The sequence below is a fragment of the Peromyscus californicus genome, unplaced genomic scaffold (genome assembly GCF_007827085.1).
Source record: "Peromyscus californicus insignis strain IS unplaced genomic scaffold, ASM782708v3 Scaffold_9__1_contigs__length_137607984, whole genome shotgun sequence".
NCBI lineage: Eukaryota > Metazoa > Chordata > Mammalia > Rodentia > Cricetidae > Peromyscus > Peromyscus californicus.
The window spans coordinates 96,913,325-96,928,148 of NW_026294617.1; the positions used below are offsets into that span (position 1 = coordinate 96,913,325).

The window sequence follows — 14,824 nt, forward strand, 5'->3', positions numbered from 1 at the left end:
CTACTACTACCTGGTAAAGTCTAACATACTCAAGACTCAGCGTATACTCTCAAAAAATGGTCATACATATACCAGCACCATTCAACTTTAAAAACCTTATCCCAAATATCTACCAAATGAGATAATTTGAACATTTTCACAGAAGAGCTCTCCACAGTATTATGCAACTGCACATATAATTTGGCTAATTACTGAAATCATCACTGAATCAAAACAGAAGTCACAGCCTCAGTCAGGTGTAATGGCTCACAATGGTAATCTCAGCACTCAGAGGCTGATGCAGAAGGATTGCCACAGGTTGAAGACCAACCTGGACTATATAAATGAGTTCCAAATTAGCCTAGTCTACAGTGTGAGACCTTGCTCCCCTCATCCCCCCTAAAAAAGACAAATTATAGAAAACATTATACAGGTACACTATTTTCATAAACTGTATTACATTTGTGTACCTATGTGCACACACATGAACACACACACCTCAAGTTCCTAAGTATCTGGGAGAATTAGCTTTTGGATTCTTAGGGATATTAAAATAAGCGAATGCTCACGCCCTATGTATGACATGGCATAAGTGCTGACAAACTTACATATCTTCTGACACATATTAAGTCTCTAAATTACTTAAAATACATAATACAATATAAATAGCAGAGATAATGCACTGTTTACAGTAAGAAAAAGTCTTCACATAAACAATTTGGAGGTAGTATTTTCAATCCAAGGTTACCTGGAGGCAGAACATAAGCTAATGAATATGGAAGACCAAATATTAATCTTTTTCATTTACATGACAAAATCATATTGGAAAGAGTACGAAAAAATCTTCAGGGCACATCTGTGTTAAGATACAGAGGGAGGTAAAGCTGATATAGGCATACACATATATGGTAACACTCACATTTTTAAGCGGTAGATAAGGGGCTAATAATATTCTCACAAATTAATTAAAGGTTCCAGGGAGAAAACAATGAATAACAAAGCATTTTAATAACCCCAATAAGCCACTTCTGTGAAATAATCAAATGATAAGATATCAAGTAAGAAAAAAAAAGACTCAGAACAAACTACAATCAATACTGTAGATGAAGGTATCACACAAGGTCAGGAACAGGGATCAGCAGGTAAACTGTCATTAGGCTTTCCCTGAGTGCAGATCCCCAAAACCTATGGTAAAGGTGGATGTGTAGAGCCACTAATCTATAATCCCAGTACAGCTACAGGAAGACGGAAGGCCGAGACAGAATTGTACTACTCCCAGGCCAGGTAGGCTAGAGTACAATAGAAACAAGAGAGATACTGCTTTAACAAAGTAGAAAATAAGAAATTTACAGAAGTTGCCCAGTGACCTCCACATGCACAACATGATACATGTACCCCCCCACATAAAAACAAACAAATATTTTAAGGCTATCACAAAATTATTTCATAAGCAACAGATACAACTTGACACTACATAAAAATTTACCTCATATTCCGGTCATTTCTCCTATTCACCAAGTAATATTTGTTTAAAAATTCATTTTTACTATTTTATGTGTATGTGTCTGCATGTGTTTATGGCACATATGTATACAGGTACCCACGGATTATACAACAACAACAACAAAAAAAATGTTGAATCCTGTCTTAGTTCCTCAAACGGGAGGAACCTGGAGGCAGGAGCTGATGGAGGGCCATGGAGGGGTGCTGCTTACTTACTAGCTTACTCATCATGGCTTGCTCAGCCTGCTTTCTTACAGAACCCAGGACAACCAGCTCAGAGATGGAACCACCCACCATGGGATGGAACCACCTACCATGGGCTGGGCCCACCCCCATCAATCACTAATAAAGAAAATGCCCTACAGCTGGATCTTGCAGAGGCATTTTTCTCAATCAAAGTTCCCTCCTGTAGGATAACTACAGTCATCCTAAAGAGAACACTAGCCAGGGCACATCCCCTGGAGCTAGAGCACAGCCTGACATGAGTCCTGGAAACTAAACTTGAGTCCTCAGAAGAGCAGCAAGTGTTCTTAACTTCATCAATCCATGCCCAAGATTTGTTTCCTAAAGACAAATATATACACACCATTTTAAAACAGGAATATGCAAAGGAAGAAAACATGGACCATACCCTTTCTGGCCAAAGGAAAAAAAAGTTCAAAATAGTAGACTAAAAATCTGTTTCATTCCTTCAACATCGTCCTAATATTGATTTAAATGCCCATGAAAAAAAATCCATTGTAATATGAATTCTACAATACATTCTTCCATGTTTAGCCAAACACAGGAAGATATTTACAATAAAAAGCATAGTGAAGAAGAACACTGCAATCAAGTTCAACTGGTTTAACCAGATAAAATTTTGAAATAAATTTTAAATAAATGAATCATAAAGGAAATTTAACTTCAAACACAGATTTAAAAACGTGGAAGTTTTTGGCATAGTAAATAGAAATCATGAGCTGAAAATCTGTTTATTCTTCCTTATGGTAAAACAAATCCAAATTAATTCTGTATTTGGATACTTTCTCACCCACCAGACTAGCAACACTTACAATTTTTTCATTTCCTGAGACAGGGTCTCTCATTGGTACCTGGGGCTCACTAATTATTCCACAAGGGCTAGCCAGCAAGCCCTTAGGATCCTCTTGTCTCCCCCACCACCCACTTGAAGCTATCGGCACATACTATGTGTTCTTGCTATGAGACACTGGCATTCATATTTCTGTATAGAAAACAACCCCCACACAAAAACATTTAGGAATATCTGGTAAAACTGAATTTGTATTACACACTGACCAAACAAATCACATTTAGGAGCTATTCTATAGAAATACTGGTGATTTTTCATACTAGCAAGAGTAGAAACAATGAAATACAAAGAAAGCAATGAGAAAGTTTCCGTCTTACAGCCATGCAGTGTCTTCCAAGGAGATATGCATCATTAAGTAAAATGTCAGCTATAAAACATTATGCATACTGTGCTACTCTCTATATATTGTGGGGAAGAACTTTATACTTGACTATATGGATGAGTTGAAAAAAGCAATCAATTAAGGAAAATACATATAGAGGAAATACAAAAAGTGGGGTGCTGGAGGTGGGGGGGAGCCTAGCTAAGCTTCTTTGACTGTAGCTTGTTACAGAGGTCAGAGGAAATTTAGTTAAAAATAATTTTTAAAAATGAAAACAAATCTACCATTAATTTGGTGGTAAAACAAAGAGCAATTTCAACAAACTTTAAAATTCAAAGATTATACTATGCCTTTTTTTTTTTTTTTTTTGGTTTTTCGAGACAGGGTTTCTCTGTATAGCTTTGCGCCTTTCCTGGAACTCACTTGGTAGTCCAGGCTGGCCTCGAACTCACAGAGATCCGCCTGGCTCTGCCTCCCGAGTGCTGGGATTAAAGGCGTGCGCCACCACCGCCCGGCATACTATGCCTTTTTTGTAGACTATACCTTAGAGACAAAAACATGGCTACAAAAAGTAATAAATTGTATTAAATAATGTTAGTACAATATTAATATTGCTTTAAAAAACTAGTGTCTTTTTTACAAGGCTGGTGTTTTTTAAAGTGCCATGTGTGGTATACCAAGGTTAATATTAGCAAACAAGGTTTTTCAGGGACAAGAGATACAAACATAAAATCAGGGGGCTGGAGAAATGGCCCAGTGTTTTAGAGCACTCGTTCTTGCAGAGGTCTGGGGTTTGATTCCCAGCACCCACATGTCAATTCACAACTGTCCATAATACCAGTTCCAGAATGCATTCACATGATACACAGACATACATGTGAGCAAAAACACATAAATAAATCTGAAGAAAATCAAACAAGCAAAAACGGTGTAACTTGAAATACAAATCAGAAATAAAACCATAAATGAGCTCATAATATATTTCTATCAAAAAATGTTTCTATCAAAAAATGCTATCTGTCCACTGAAAGGGTCCTGAAGCAGTAACAATCTTAGAGCAAGTATCCCCTTGGCACCCATTACTGTAGTTTCTAAAGAACATTTCCCACATCTTGGACAGAGACTTTTTAAAAGCATGGCTGATTAATTTTATAACATAGATACTTGAACCACATTATCACAAGTTACTGCTATTTGAAGCTCCACCTGCCCAAGATGTAATAGCATTTTTAAAACAGTCACTGCAATGGACTAGAAGATAAACATTAAAATGCTTAATTTCATAATAGTAACAACAATTAAAAAGAAGGAACTTGCACTAACTACACCAGAAAAACTGCGATGGGGAGAGGCTTATGAGACCCAATCCCTCCCTCCCAAAGGGAGTGTTAGCAGTTAATGGTTGCTGGGAGAGGGCTATCTGTTTCTTCAGTGGTATAGGCATTCATAAAATTGCCCATACTCCAGTAAATAACCTCCCACCCAGGCTCATTCAAGAAACCCCAGGTAAATCAGTGGGTTACACACACAAAAAAAGATAAGGTAGGAAGAGGACTTCATAAGAAGGAGGGTTATAGCAGAAGAGGGAAGGGGGAATGAGGAAAATGGGTAGGAGAACAACTACAATGCATTATACACATGTACAAAACTATCAAAGATAACATCTGTCCTGCTTCCATTTTTAAAATGGTGTGTAGCTACAATGTAAACAAATAATTCATGAGCAAAGTTCTTAAAGGAGGAATTTTAATATATGAAGAGAAAATATATTATTTTCACAATACCAATAGAATTCCACAATCATTCGTTACTAAAAGTGAATAAATGATAGACGCATTCTGTAACGAGTATGTGACACCTCACCCTACTGATCAATACTAATGTTCTGTTCCTCTTGATAATACAACAGAAATTACATGGATCATAGCTACAAGACATTCTTGCTAAAAATTAAACCTGTATTTGATCAAGTTTCATCTAATTTATAAGTTCACAATTAATATAGAAGATCCGAGGAACAGATGAAACAAGATATAATCAGCAGAGTACTGAAGAGTAGAAATTGTAGATGACCCAGATTCTCTAGCAAAGAAGGGGTATGGGGATTACAAGGGGCAGGGGATAGAAAATGAGAATTATTGATAAAAAGAGATCTAAGAGACATTAATCAAAATGTTGGCTTTCCTTTGTTCCTAATATAAAAGGAAAATTACCCCATGATATTAAGTTATTGTAAATTTTATTGTATAGAAAGAATGGTGTCAATGTAACCAATAGATCATCCTTCACTTTTGATGTACTTTTAAAGAAAAATACAAAAGAATTCAAGATCAACTTTAATTAGACAAAATAATAATAATGGTCTATTTGTATGGCAAGACTTTTATCAGCATTCTTTTTTTTTTTTTTTTTTTTTTTTTTTTTGGTTTTTCGAGATAGGGTTTCTCTGTGTAGCTTTGCGCCTTTCCTGGAACTCACTTGGTAGTCCAGGCTGGCCTCGAACTCACAGAGATCCGCCTGGCTCTGCCTCCCGAGTGCTGGGATTAAAGGCGTGCGCCACCACCGCCCGGCTTTAGCAGCATTCTTAATTTGGTTACAGGTGGAATGCACTAGAGAATAGTTACTATTTTCACTTTAAAAGCAATGAAGCATCACAAAAAGTTACCACCGGAGTTCTGAGAATAAGCAGTTCTTCCTGTAAGTTTATATTTTAATGTGATAATATTGGGAACTATAGGAATCTTGAACCCATAGCTAAAATATGAGACTCACCACAATCATTTCTTCCCCTTGTGACTGTGACAACTTCCATACACCTATACTGTTTCCTATGTAAATGTTTCAGGGTTTTCCCTTCAAAACATGAACTCTCAAAAACCACCCAACAACAGCTATAACACTATTAGGACATCCAAAAGTTCGTAACTACCTAGTATTGTCGGAAGTTAAATCTGCAATTTGTAACTTTTCATGAATGTTATCCTATTTCATAGGGTTATTAAGTGGGAGGAAAGATCAGAATGTAACAAAAGTCACAGTGAATGAGTTGATATTACCTTTTAAAACATCTTTTTACCCAGAAGTCCTCCATCGTTTAATTATTACATCTCATTTGCTAAAGAGAACTGATACACATTTACAGAATTTACAGAACTGCACAGAGCATGCATTTATTTGCTGTATTCTGTTCTCTGCACTTTCAGTTAACTGGTTAGTACACAGAGATTTATATGGTTTTCGGGGGGGGGGGGGGTAACTAAGCAGGATTTTTTTTTCTATTAAAATAAGCTGCATTTAACAAGTATGTGTATACTTATCACCAAGAATATTCCTTTATGTTTTGATTCATCTTGTTTTGCTAGACTGAGAGCAGCATCTGTTGATCAGCACTTTTACAGTAAAAAAACACTAAAACTCTAAAATTTAGTGCTAAATGACTGATTTTGTGCCTGTCAACACATGGATTTGTCACTGTCTCACTGTGTACTGCTCTGTGCTCTTCCTGTCTCTCAACCTATCCACTAGAAAGAACAGCTTATTATTTCCAGGGAACCTACTCTGATCCTGTCAGTATGGCACTTACTTAAAACCTTGAGCATTTTCTTAGGAGACATGATCCTTCTAAAGACTGGACCTTTTGGATTTCCAACAAATAGGATGTAGTAAAATAAAATTATTATTTATTTTTTAATGCTAAATTGTTCTTGGATTATAAACATACTAAAGTTCAAGACACTTCCAGAGTCATTAAGTATTAACTGAGTGATCCTAACTGCTTAATACGAACACTTAATAATGGAAGAACGCTCAACAAACTGTTTTAAAAGCCTATGCTCAACAGAGCTGTTGTTCAATAGAGATTATGTTATAAGCTGAGATTTTTAGAAAAAGAATCTAGCACAAAGTATATGCTATGGTATTACATTAAAAGATTTTAATAATAATCAAAATCAAAAAAAAAGCAAACAACTTTTTTCAAACACATACCTTATTAAAAATCAATTATATTCAACTATTACCAAAAGAGATATGCTCAGCATTATTTAATTACTACTTAAACCAAGCCAATGATGAGGAATTCAATAGTCATAGTACAACTTACAACTGTGAATTAAGAATTTATAATGTGTTACTTTTAGAGCAGAATCCAATTTGGTTAAAAAAAAAATCAAGCTGCTTTTAACAACACTTTATCAGCACTTCAGCTATAATCACATCTTGGTTTTTAATTAACTCACTAGAAAAACAACCTCTATAAATCTGGCCATACAAATCTGCATCTGAAGTTGCTGTATAAGGTAGCTATAAACAAATAAAAAACTTAAGGGTTAGGGTTAGAGTGAAGAGCAACAATGAAAACTTAAGAGGATACCATCAAAGCACCACTAAGAGATATATAGTAGCAAAACCCTGCATCAGAAAAGGTTCACATGTGCTTAGGTTTTGTCTATTTGACACAGAGATAACCAGGAAGAGGGAACTTTAACTGAGGAATTTGCCTCCATCAGACTGGCCTATGAGCAAATCTATGGGGCTTTTTCTTTGATGACTGACATAGAAGGGCTCAGCCCACTATGGGTGGTGCCACATCTAAGAAGGTGGTCCCAGGACGTATCAGAAAGCTGACAGAGCAAGCCATGGGAAACCAGACAGTAAGCAGTACTCTTGCATGGTCTCTGCTTCAGTTCCTGTCTTGAGCTCCTACCCTGGCTTCCCTCAACGACAAAGACTGTAACTTGTAAGCCTAATAAACCCTTCCTTCTCCAAGATGCTTTTTCAGTCATGTGTTTATTCCAGCAATGGAGAAGCAATAACACCATGAGGTATAAAAAGCACATGCCTTTATTCCCAGCACTTGATGAACCAAGGTGGGGACACAACTTTGGGTTCTAGTCCAGCCTGCCTGATCTACATAGTGAGTGCTGAGACAGTCAGGGCTACAGTGAGATTCTGTTTCAAAAAGAAAAGAGAAGGAAAAGCAGAAGTTAACATGAGACAAAGGCAGAAGGGAGAAAAAGAAAAGGCAGAAGGGATGAAAAGGACAAAAACATGACAGAAAACTTCATGAAGTTGACTACTGTGAGAACATTAATAAAATCAACCAACAATCAAAACAAGGTAAAACATGAATAATCAGTATTAGAAAGCAGAGAGCTCAAGTGATTAAGGTTCTAAGGCAGTGGTTCTCAGCCTTCCTAACGCTGCAAACCTTTAATACAGTTCCTCATGCTGTGGGGACCCCAACCACAACATTATTTCATTGCTACTTCAGAACTGTCATTTTGCTAGTTATGAATCACAACGTAAATATCTGTGTTTCCCAATGGTCTTAGGTGACCTCTGTGAAGATCCCCCAAAGGTCGCAACCCATAGGTTGAGAACCACTGTTCTAAACTATCCAAAGTATGAAAGGGGACTGGAGTTCAATGGCACACAACTTTAATCCCAGCCTCATGAAGCTGGCAGATCTGTGACCTTAAGACAGGACTCGTCTACAGAGTTTTAGGCCAACCAAAATAACAATGAGAGCCCATCTCAGAACGAAAGAAAACAATATAAAGTGTAAGAGAGTACCATGAACAACTCCATTTAAATAAATTCACCAGTTCTACAGAAGATCAAATTATGAAAGTAACCCAAGAAGAAATGGGTAACCTGAATAGCCCTGCTCTATTAAACAAACTCAGTATGTAGCTTAAAACTTCCCCAGAGAAAACAAACCAAAGGCACACAGAGCTTCACCTTGTAATGACATTCCTTCCACTGTGTGTTCTGTACAACTTACAATTCATAATTAAGGGGGAAATAATATTCACCCTGATGGGAAGAACATGGTAAAATTGACAACTCTTACCACTTTGATTCAACCCAATACTTACTAACTAGCAGTCACAGGCAAGAAAAGAAAAAAATGGAACCCAAACAGCCAAGAGAGAAAACTAAGTATAACTGGACATCAATGGTAAATATGAAAATTCTGTTAGAATCTAAAACAAACTTATCAAATTTACAAATTGAATTAAATTATTGAAACTATTTTTATTGCTACTTCATAACTGTAATTTTGCTGTTATGAATCATAATGTAAGTATCTGTGTTTTCCAATAGTCTTAGGGGATGGTCATGGCCCACAGTTTGAGAACCAATGATTTATAACAAGCTGTGAATACTTAGGGATGAATCCAACCACTCCCAAATTAATGATAATGTATAAAACTTTTAGAGTGAAATCTTAAAGAACAATCTCAAAGAACAACAAAAACATAAAGGCCTACGTGAATGAAGAGATAAACTGTATTTTGTCATTGATAGGAAAATTCAGAATTAAATTGTCAATTTTCCTCAGGTTGTTTCACACATTCAAGCCATGACTCAACTTTGAAAAAGAACATTTGGCGAACCAAGGCAACTGGATTTTACACATACAAGAAAGAGGAAAGATCAAGAGAAATTGATTCATTCTATCACTTCTATTCCTCTAGACTAGAACCCTGTCTATAAGACATCATCCGTCATGGTGGTGCAAGCCTTTAATCCCAGCACTCAGGAAAGAAGGAAGAAAGCAGAGTTAGGCAGATCTCTAGCCTAGTTGAGAGGCCAGCCTAATCTACACAGTGAAACCTTGTCTCAAAAACCAAGAGGAGGAGGAGGAAGAGAAAGAAATCAATAACAGCTGGCAAAAGGCACACTGAAATTGATCATAATAGATACCACACAGAAGTACAAATTAAAACCACAATTAAATTATCACTTCACACCCACTAAACACTAAAAAGCACTGAGAAATCTCTGGAGGAACTGAAATTTTCATACCCTGCTGATGGCAAGATGGTACAACCACTGTGGAAAAGAAACTGCAGTTTCTCAATTAGTTAAGCATATGCCAAACATATGATTCAGCCATTCTTAACAATAGGCCCCAAGAGAAATAAAAGCATATGTCTACACAAAAACGTGCAGAAATGTTCACAGCAACCTTATAATATCCCCACAAATGCCCACTACAAGTTTTTAATTACCAGATAGTGTAATGATTCTAAGCAAGGGGTAGGGGAGGGATCACAACACACATGTAAATAACTTAAAAATTTCTGTTGAGTGTAATAGGCCAAAAGACCTCGCCTTCTGATTCCATTTATTTAAAATTCTAAAAATGCAAGCAAACCTATAATGCCAGCAGATCACTGGCTTCTGGGGGAACGAGTAGGGGCGGGACTACAAAGGGGCAGGATGGCATTTCTAGGAGTAACAAAAGCTTCTACCTCGATTGTAGTGGTGGCATCAAAGTATGTAAATAGAAAACATTGCATACTTTAAATACAGGCAATTATGTCATATACTGAAATAAAAAATTTTAAAAGGTCAAGATATGGGTCATAACACAATGTATTTGTACAAAAAATAAGACAAGCATGCAATATGTAATACACAAGTCAATAATTTTTTTAAATGTGAAAGAATTTTAAAAACAATTTATGTATCTACACCTAATCAAGGAGAAATGCATGCTACATTTTCAATCATTTTAAACATGCATATGTATGACTTTCCTTAAAATTATTTTTTACTTTTAAGAAAGTTTAAGTGCTTGTACATAATTCTGATACCAACAAACGTATTTGACCAATGTTCTAGAAAGGTTATAAAATTAATTTTAACTTTGCAAACTTTTATATTCAACAACTTTTTTAAATGTGTAGTATTCCTATACAATTTTCTAACAGTTTCTCCTTGAACTACAATACTGAAAACTGGAAAAGCCAACATATCCTATCCAGGCAGTTGAGTCTAATCCTCTTCCCTTTTTTCATGACTGCTCATGAGGTTTTGTATGTAAACTTACCTGCTAGTAAGAGACCAGAGACTTAGAAAGTCATTTTCACAAATTACCTTATATCATTTCTTCTTTTACAAAATTCACAGAAGAAAGCTATTTGGATAATAACTACAGCATCAACACATTTTGTATTCTTGAGCTATCCCCGACTGCAAAGCTTTTAACTATCTCAACTTGGGATATGACTGAAAATAAAACTAAATGTTCTGTACAACATGAACTCAAGAACCTAAGTGTTAAAGTCCGAACATCTAGTTCATTATCAAACAGAAAACACAATAACATCTCCTAATCTACTATGACAAATAAGCCATCACAAACACAATTTTTTAAGATCCAAGAAAAATACTGAGGGTCAACCTCACTAAACCAGGAATACCAGCAATTCTCCTAAGGGTACTGATATTTGAGGGGTTTTATATTTATGCTTATAATTACGGCTGAGGGGCAGGAGCAATCTTCTTACTCCAGGCTTGGGCATAAGCTAAAAGACAGGGAATATGCCCTAACAGGGCAGACAGAACTGCAAACAAGAATCTGTAATACACCAACAAGGTCTATGTCTTCCAGGAAGCGCCAGATGGTAACCATGGAGGCAATTGTAAAGGTTGAACAGTTTTCCTTCCCAAGAAGTGAGTAAAAACCTATTACAGACAAGATAGCTTTTTAGGGACTCAAGCTGAAAGGACTTGAACAACTTTGCTCTTCTTTGGTGTCAGGGCAACTAACTCCCAATGTGATTCATTCCTAACATGTACATTTCACTTTAATCAGAGTCAAACTATCTTGAACTAACAAAGTGAACACTACTTCAAGAGTTTAAAAAAAAAAAGCTTACTATCAAAGCCTACAGTCATTTATACTAACTATCCAACAGTATAGCTGTTTATAGACTCTGGCTTTACAAATTAAAGGAAATATTTTATAACTGCGTTTTGTTATCAAGGTTAACTGAAATTTTCAACTTTATAATGGTAGTATATTCAACAATTCTAGTTTCCACTTTACTTTCAAACACAATCTCCTACCTTCACACCAACAGCAACCTCAGTGACAATTCTGTAAAGGAAAGAATAACATTGTCAACCTCTGACTCTTCAAATGATCATTGCATAACTTTTAAACTTTCAAGATCTTTCATAAATTCTCCAGACACTGCAATACAGTCAGAAAACAAGTAGAGAGATGCTCGGTGATACTTTTTAAAGCTATTATCTACCTGGATTTTTTTAGAAACAACTTGAAACATGAGATGTTTTAGTCAGTTTATGGTAATTTTTAAGAACCTTTAACAGCAAGATGAAAATCCAGAACTACATGCCATTCCTACAGTGCTTGTCTACTGACATTAGCAACGTAACTCCGGTTCTTTGGTAATCTAGATAGAATCTGGGAATTGGAAAACACGGGTTTCTGCTCAAGTTTTGTCATCAATTGTCTGGAGGGAATTCAGAACATGTCTAAATCTACAACAGTTCATGTGGAAAATGATATCCCATTAAGGTAATCTGTGGCATGATTTCTAAGATCTGTTACTTTTCATTATCTCTAAAAACATCAGATAACTAGATTGATAATCAATTTAATAAACTCGGATTTTACTTTGGATTCCTCAAACACTGACACTCACTTTAATTAATGTTCATGCTACCCGAGTTTCTTTTAATCCCCCTTGCCCTAAATGAGCTGTGAGTAGTGTCATATTTTTATCCAGAACTGTGTCCCCTTCTCTTCACAATGAGTTGAACTGAGTCCTTTGAGATGTGGAGTTAACACGGGCGCGACATTGGTCCTCATCTTTTCACACAGCTCTCATCTCATTCTGCATCCTATCTCCACGCCCAGGCTTTCAAAGACGCATCACGACTCTGTTCCATGTTTGCTCGGATTTTCGTTTGTTTTTAGTTTTTATTTCCCCGAGAAACTAACCAAAGCGGCTTAAAAAAAAAAAAAGAAAGAAAGAAAGACAGAAAACCCTGTGTGGAATTTCTTTTCTTTTCTCTGCCATGGCTTGGTGGCCCTTGCCCGTGTGATTGATGCTACCTCCAACACTTCCTGGGGTTTTGTTGTGTTTATGGTTTAATTTCTGGGCCCTTTGGGCCAAGCCTTGAAATTTTTTGTTGTAAAGGCATTTCGATGGCCTCCCGCCCCCGCTCCCAGACTCAGATGAAAACAAAGGAGTGTGACATGTGCCCTCCTCTCTCCCTCCCTCCCGCCGCCACGCGCCCTCCCCTTCCCCGCGGCTCCCGCTCGGCTCTCCCGCCGCGGTGGTTCGGGCGAGGCCGGGGATGGCGGGCCTCGGGCTTCGGGGCTCGGCACAGGCCTCCTTGGCGTTCCCCACTCGCGCCCGCGCGGCGGCTACCGCCGCTGCCGCCGCCGCCGCCGCCGCCGCCACCCCGGGGTTCGGGTCCCCCCGCGGCGTCGACATGGCTCCCGAGGGGGCAGGGCCGCCGCACCGGGCTTCCCGCCCCATCCCCCGCCGCCCGGCCCCCACCGAGTCCCCACAGCAGCCCCGAGGCCTCCCCCGGCCTCCGGGCCCCGGCTGCGGTTCGCGCTAGTCGCCGGAGCCGCGGAGGGAAGCCCGGGGAGGGGTGTGTGTGTGTGTGTGTGTGTGTGATGGGGCGGGGGTTGGGTAACGGCGGCGCGGCCTGGGAGGGGCCGCCCCGAGCCCCGCTCCCCGACCCGACCCCGACCCCCCGGCCGCAGCCCGGCCACACTCCTCTCCCTCCCCCATCCCCTCACGGGCTCCGGGACCTACCCGTCCATTGCCGAACCGGACAAAGCTTCGCTCCCAAGAACCGAGCCACGCAGCCAGCGAGCCACACAAGCGGCGAGAAAATGGCGGCCAGGGCCCGACGGAAATTGCCGAAGGTGCCGGAGCGCACGGGGCAGCGCGCGGCGGCGGAAAGAGCCGAGCGCTCGGGCGCCCGGCGGCGGGAGCCGAGCGGCGGGGCACAGGGACCGGGCGGGGGAGTGGGCGCCTCCGCCGTTGGCTGCCTCCGCCTGCCCGCGCGCCTGCTCCCGCCCTCTGCGACGTGCCTGCTGCAGTGGCTGGCTGGGCTGCCTGGGTTCCCTTTTGTGGGCGGTGTGAGTGGGACAGCCTCCAGCCTGCACCCGGTGTGCCTTAGGCTGGCCCGGATGGCAGGATTGCTCCCAGGCAGCCTCCACTTCGCCCTCCAACCCCAAGCTGGGTTACTTCCACCCACACAGGCCAATCCCGGCCCCAGCCTGGTGACCCTCCACCTACTCAGCCCTAGGGAAAATATTTAATAGCTGCATCCTATACCGTGTTTACAGACTGTTCATCTACTGAATAAAGACCCACTCTTTTAGTAATAATAATTACTTCTAAACAAGGAGATCATCAGATTGGCGTTTGCTTCCGAACCCGGAATCAATCCGGCCAAGTGGAAGAAAACGTGATCCTCATTTAGGGTAGTAATTACTGTGCATCTGTTAAAAAGCAATAAATAAGACAAAACAAAAAACATAATCCCAGTTCCCCAAATGGGAATGGTCACACGCTGAGCAGGGTGTCCGAGTGTTTGTACATTCCAACATTTGGGGATATGGAAAAGTGGGAATGGCAGTGAAGACAATTGAGTTAGCCTTGGTCAGAGAGGCTGAAAATGTTAAAATGGTCTAAACAAAGCCTCTCTTTCTTCCGTAGGACTCAAGGTCTTAAATTTAGTAGTATATTACACGTTTTCCGTTTTCGTTTAAGGTATTTGCAGCATAGCATCAACAAAGTTTGGGGTCTGGAAAATGCTCACTGGATGACGCTAATGCCAGCACCCTCTTTCTTCTAGGCTTCACTACCTACTTTTCAACACTCACCAACTGCGTTTCTCCACTTGTTCTCAATACCCCCTCCAGATCTGCCATGCCTCCTTCAGGAAAACCTCTTGCCCATACCAGCTGGAATTTCACTTCACTAAATGGTAGGTTGTGGGTATTTTTTAAAATGGTAGATCAGAACCTGGACCGGTCTACTCCACACACACACACACGCACACACACACGCAACACGCACACACACACTGTTGCTCTAAGAACTTTTCAAAGCCACTACACGGTTAAATATTCTTGA

The 14,824-nt window shown here is 39.5% G+C and overlaps 1 protein-coding gene across 4 annotated transcripts in view; it reads right to left on the reverse strand.

Annotated features, from left to right (window-relative positions):
• The window catches only part of Ptbp2 (polypyrimidine tract binding protein 2), a 63,293-nt gene extending 49,680 nt beyond the window's left edge, over positions 1-13,613 (reverse strand). For all 4 annotated transcript variants that reach the window (XM_052732305.1, XM_052732304.1, XM_052732303.1 and 1 more), the window contains exons 1-2: positions 13,493-13,613; positions 11,763-11,793 (exon numbers count right to left, since the gene is read on the reverse strand). In XM_052732305.1, coding sequence (XP_052588265.1) covers positions 11,763-11,793; positions 13,493-13,500 — 39 coding nt within the window. In that variant the 5' untranslated portion in view covers positions 13,501-13,613. The remainder of the gene's footprint in view (positions 1-11,762; positions 11,794-13,492) is intronic.
• Positions 13,614-14,824: the final 1,211 nt, after the last annotated feature.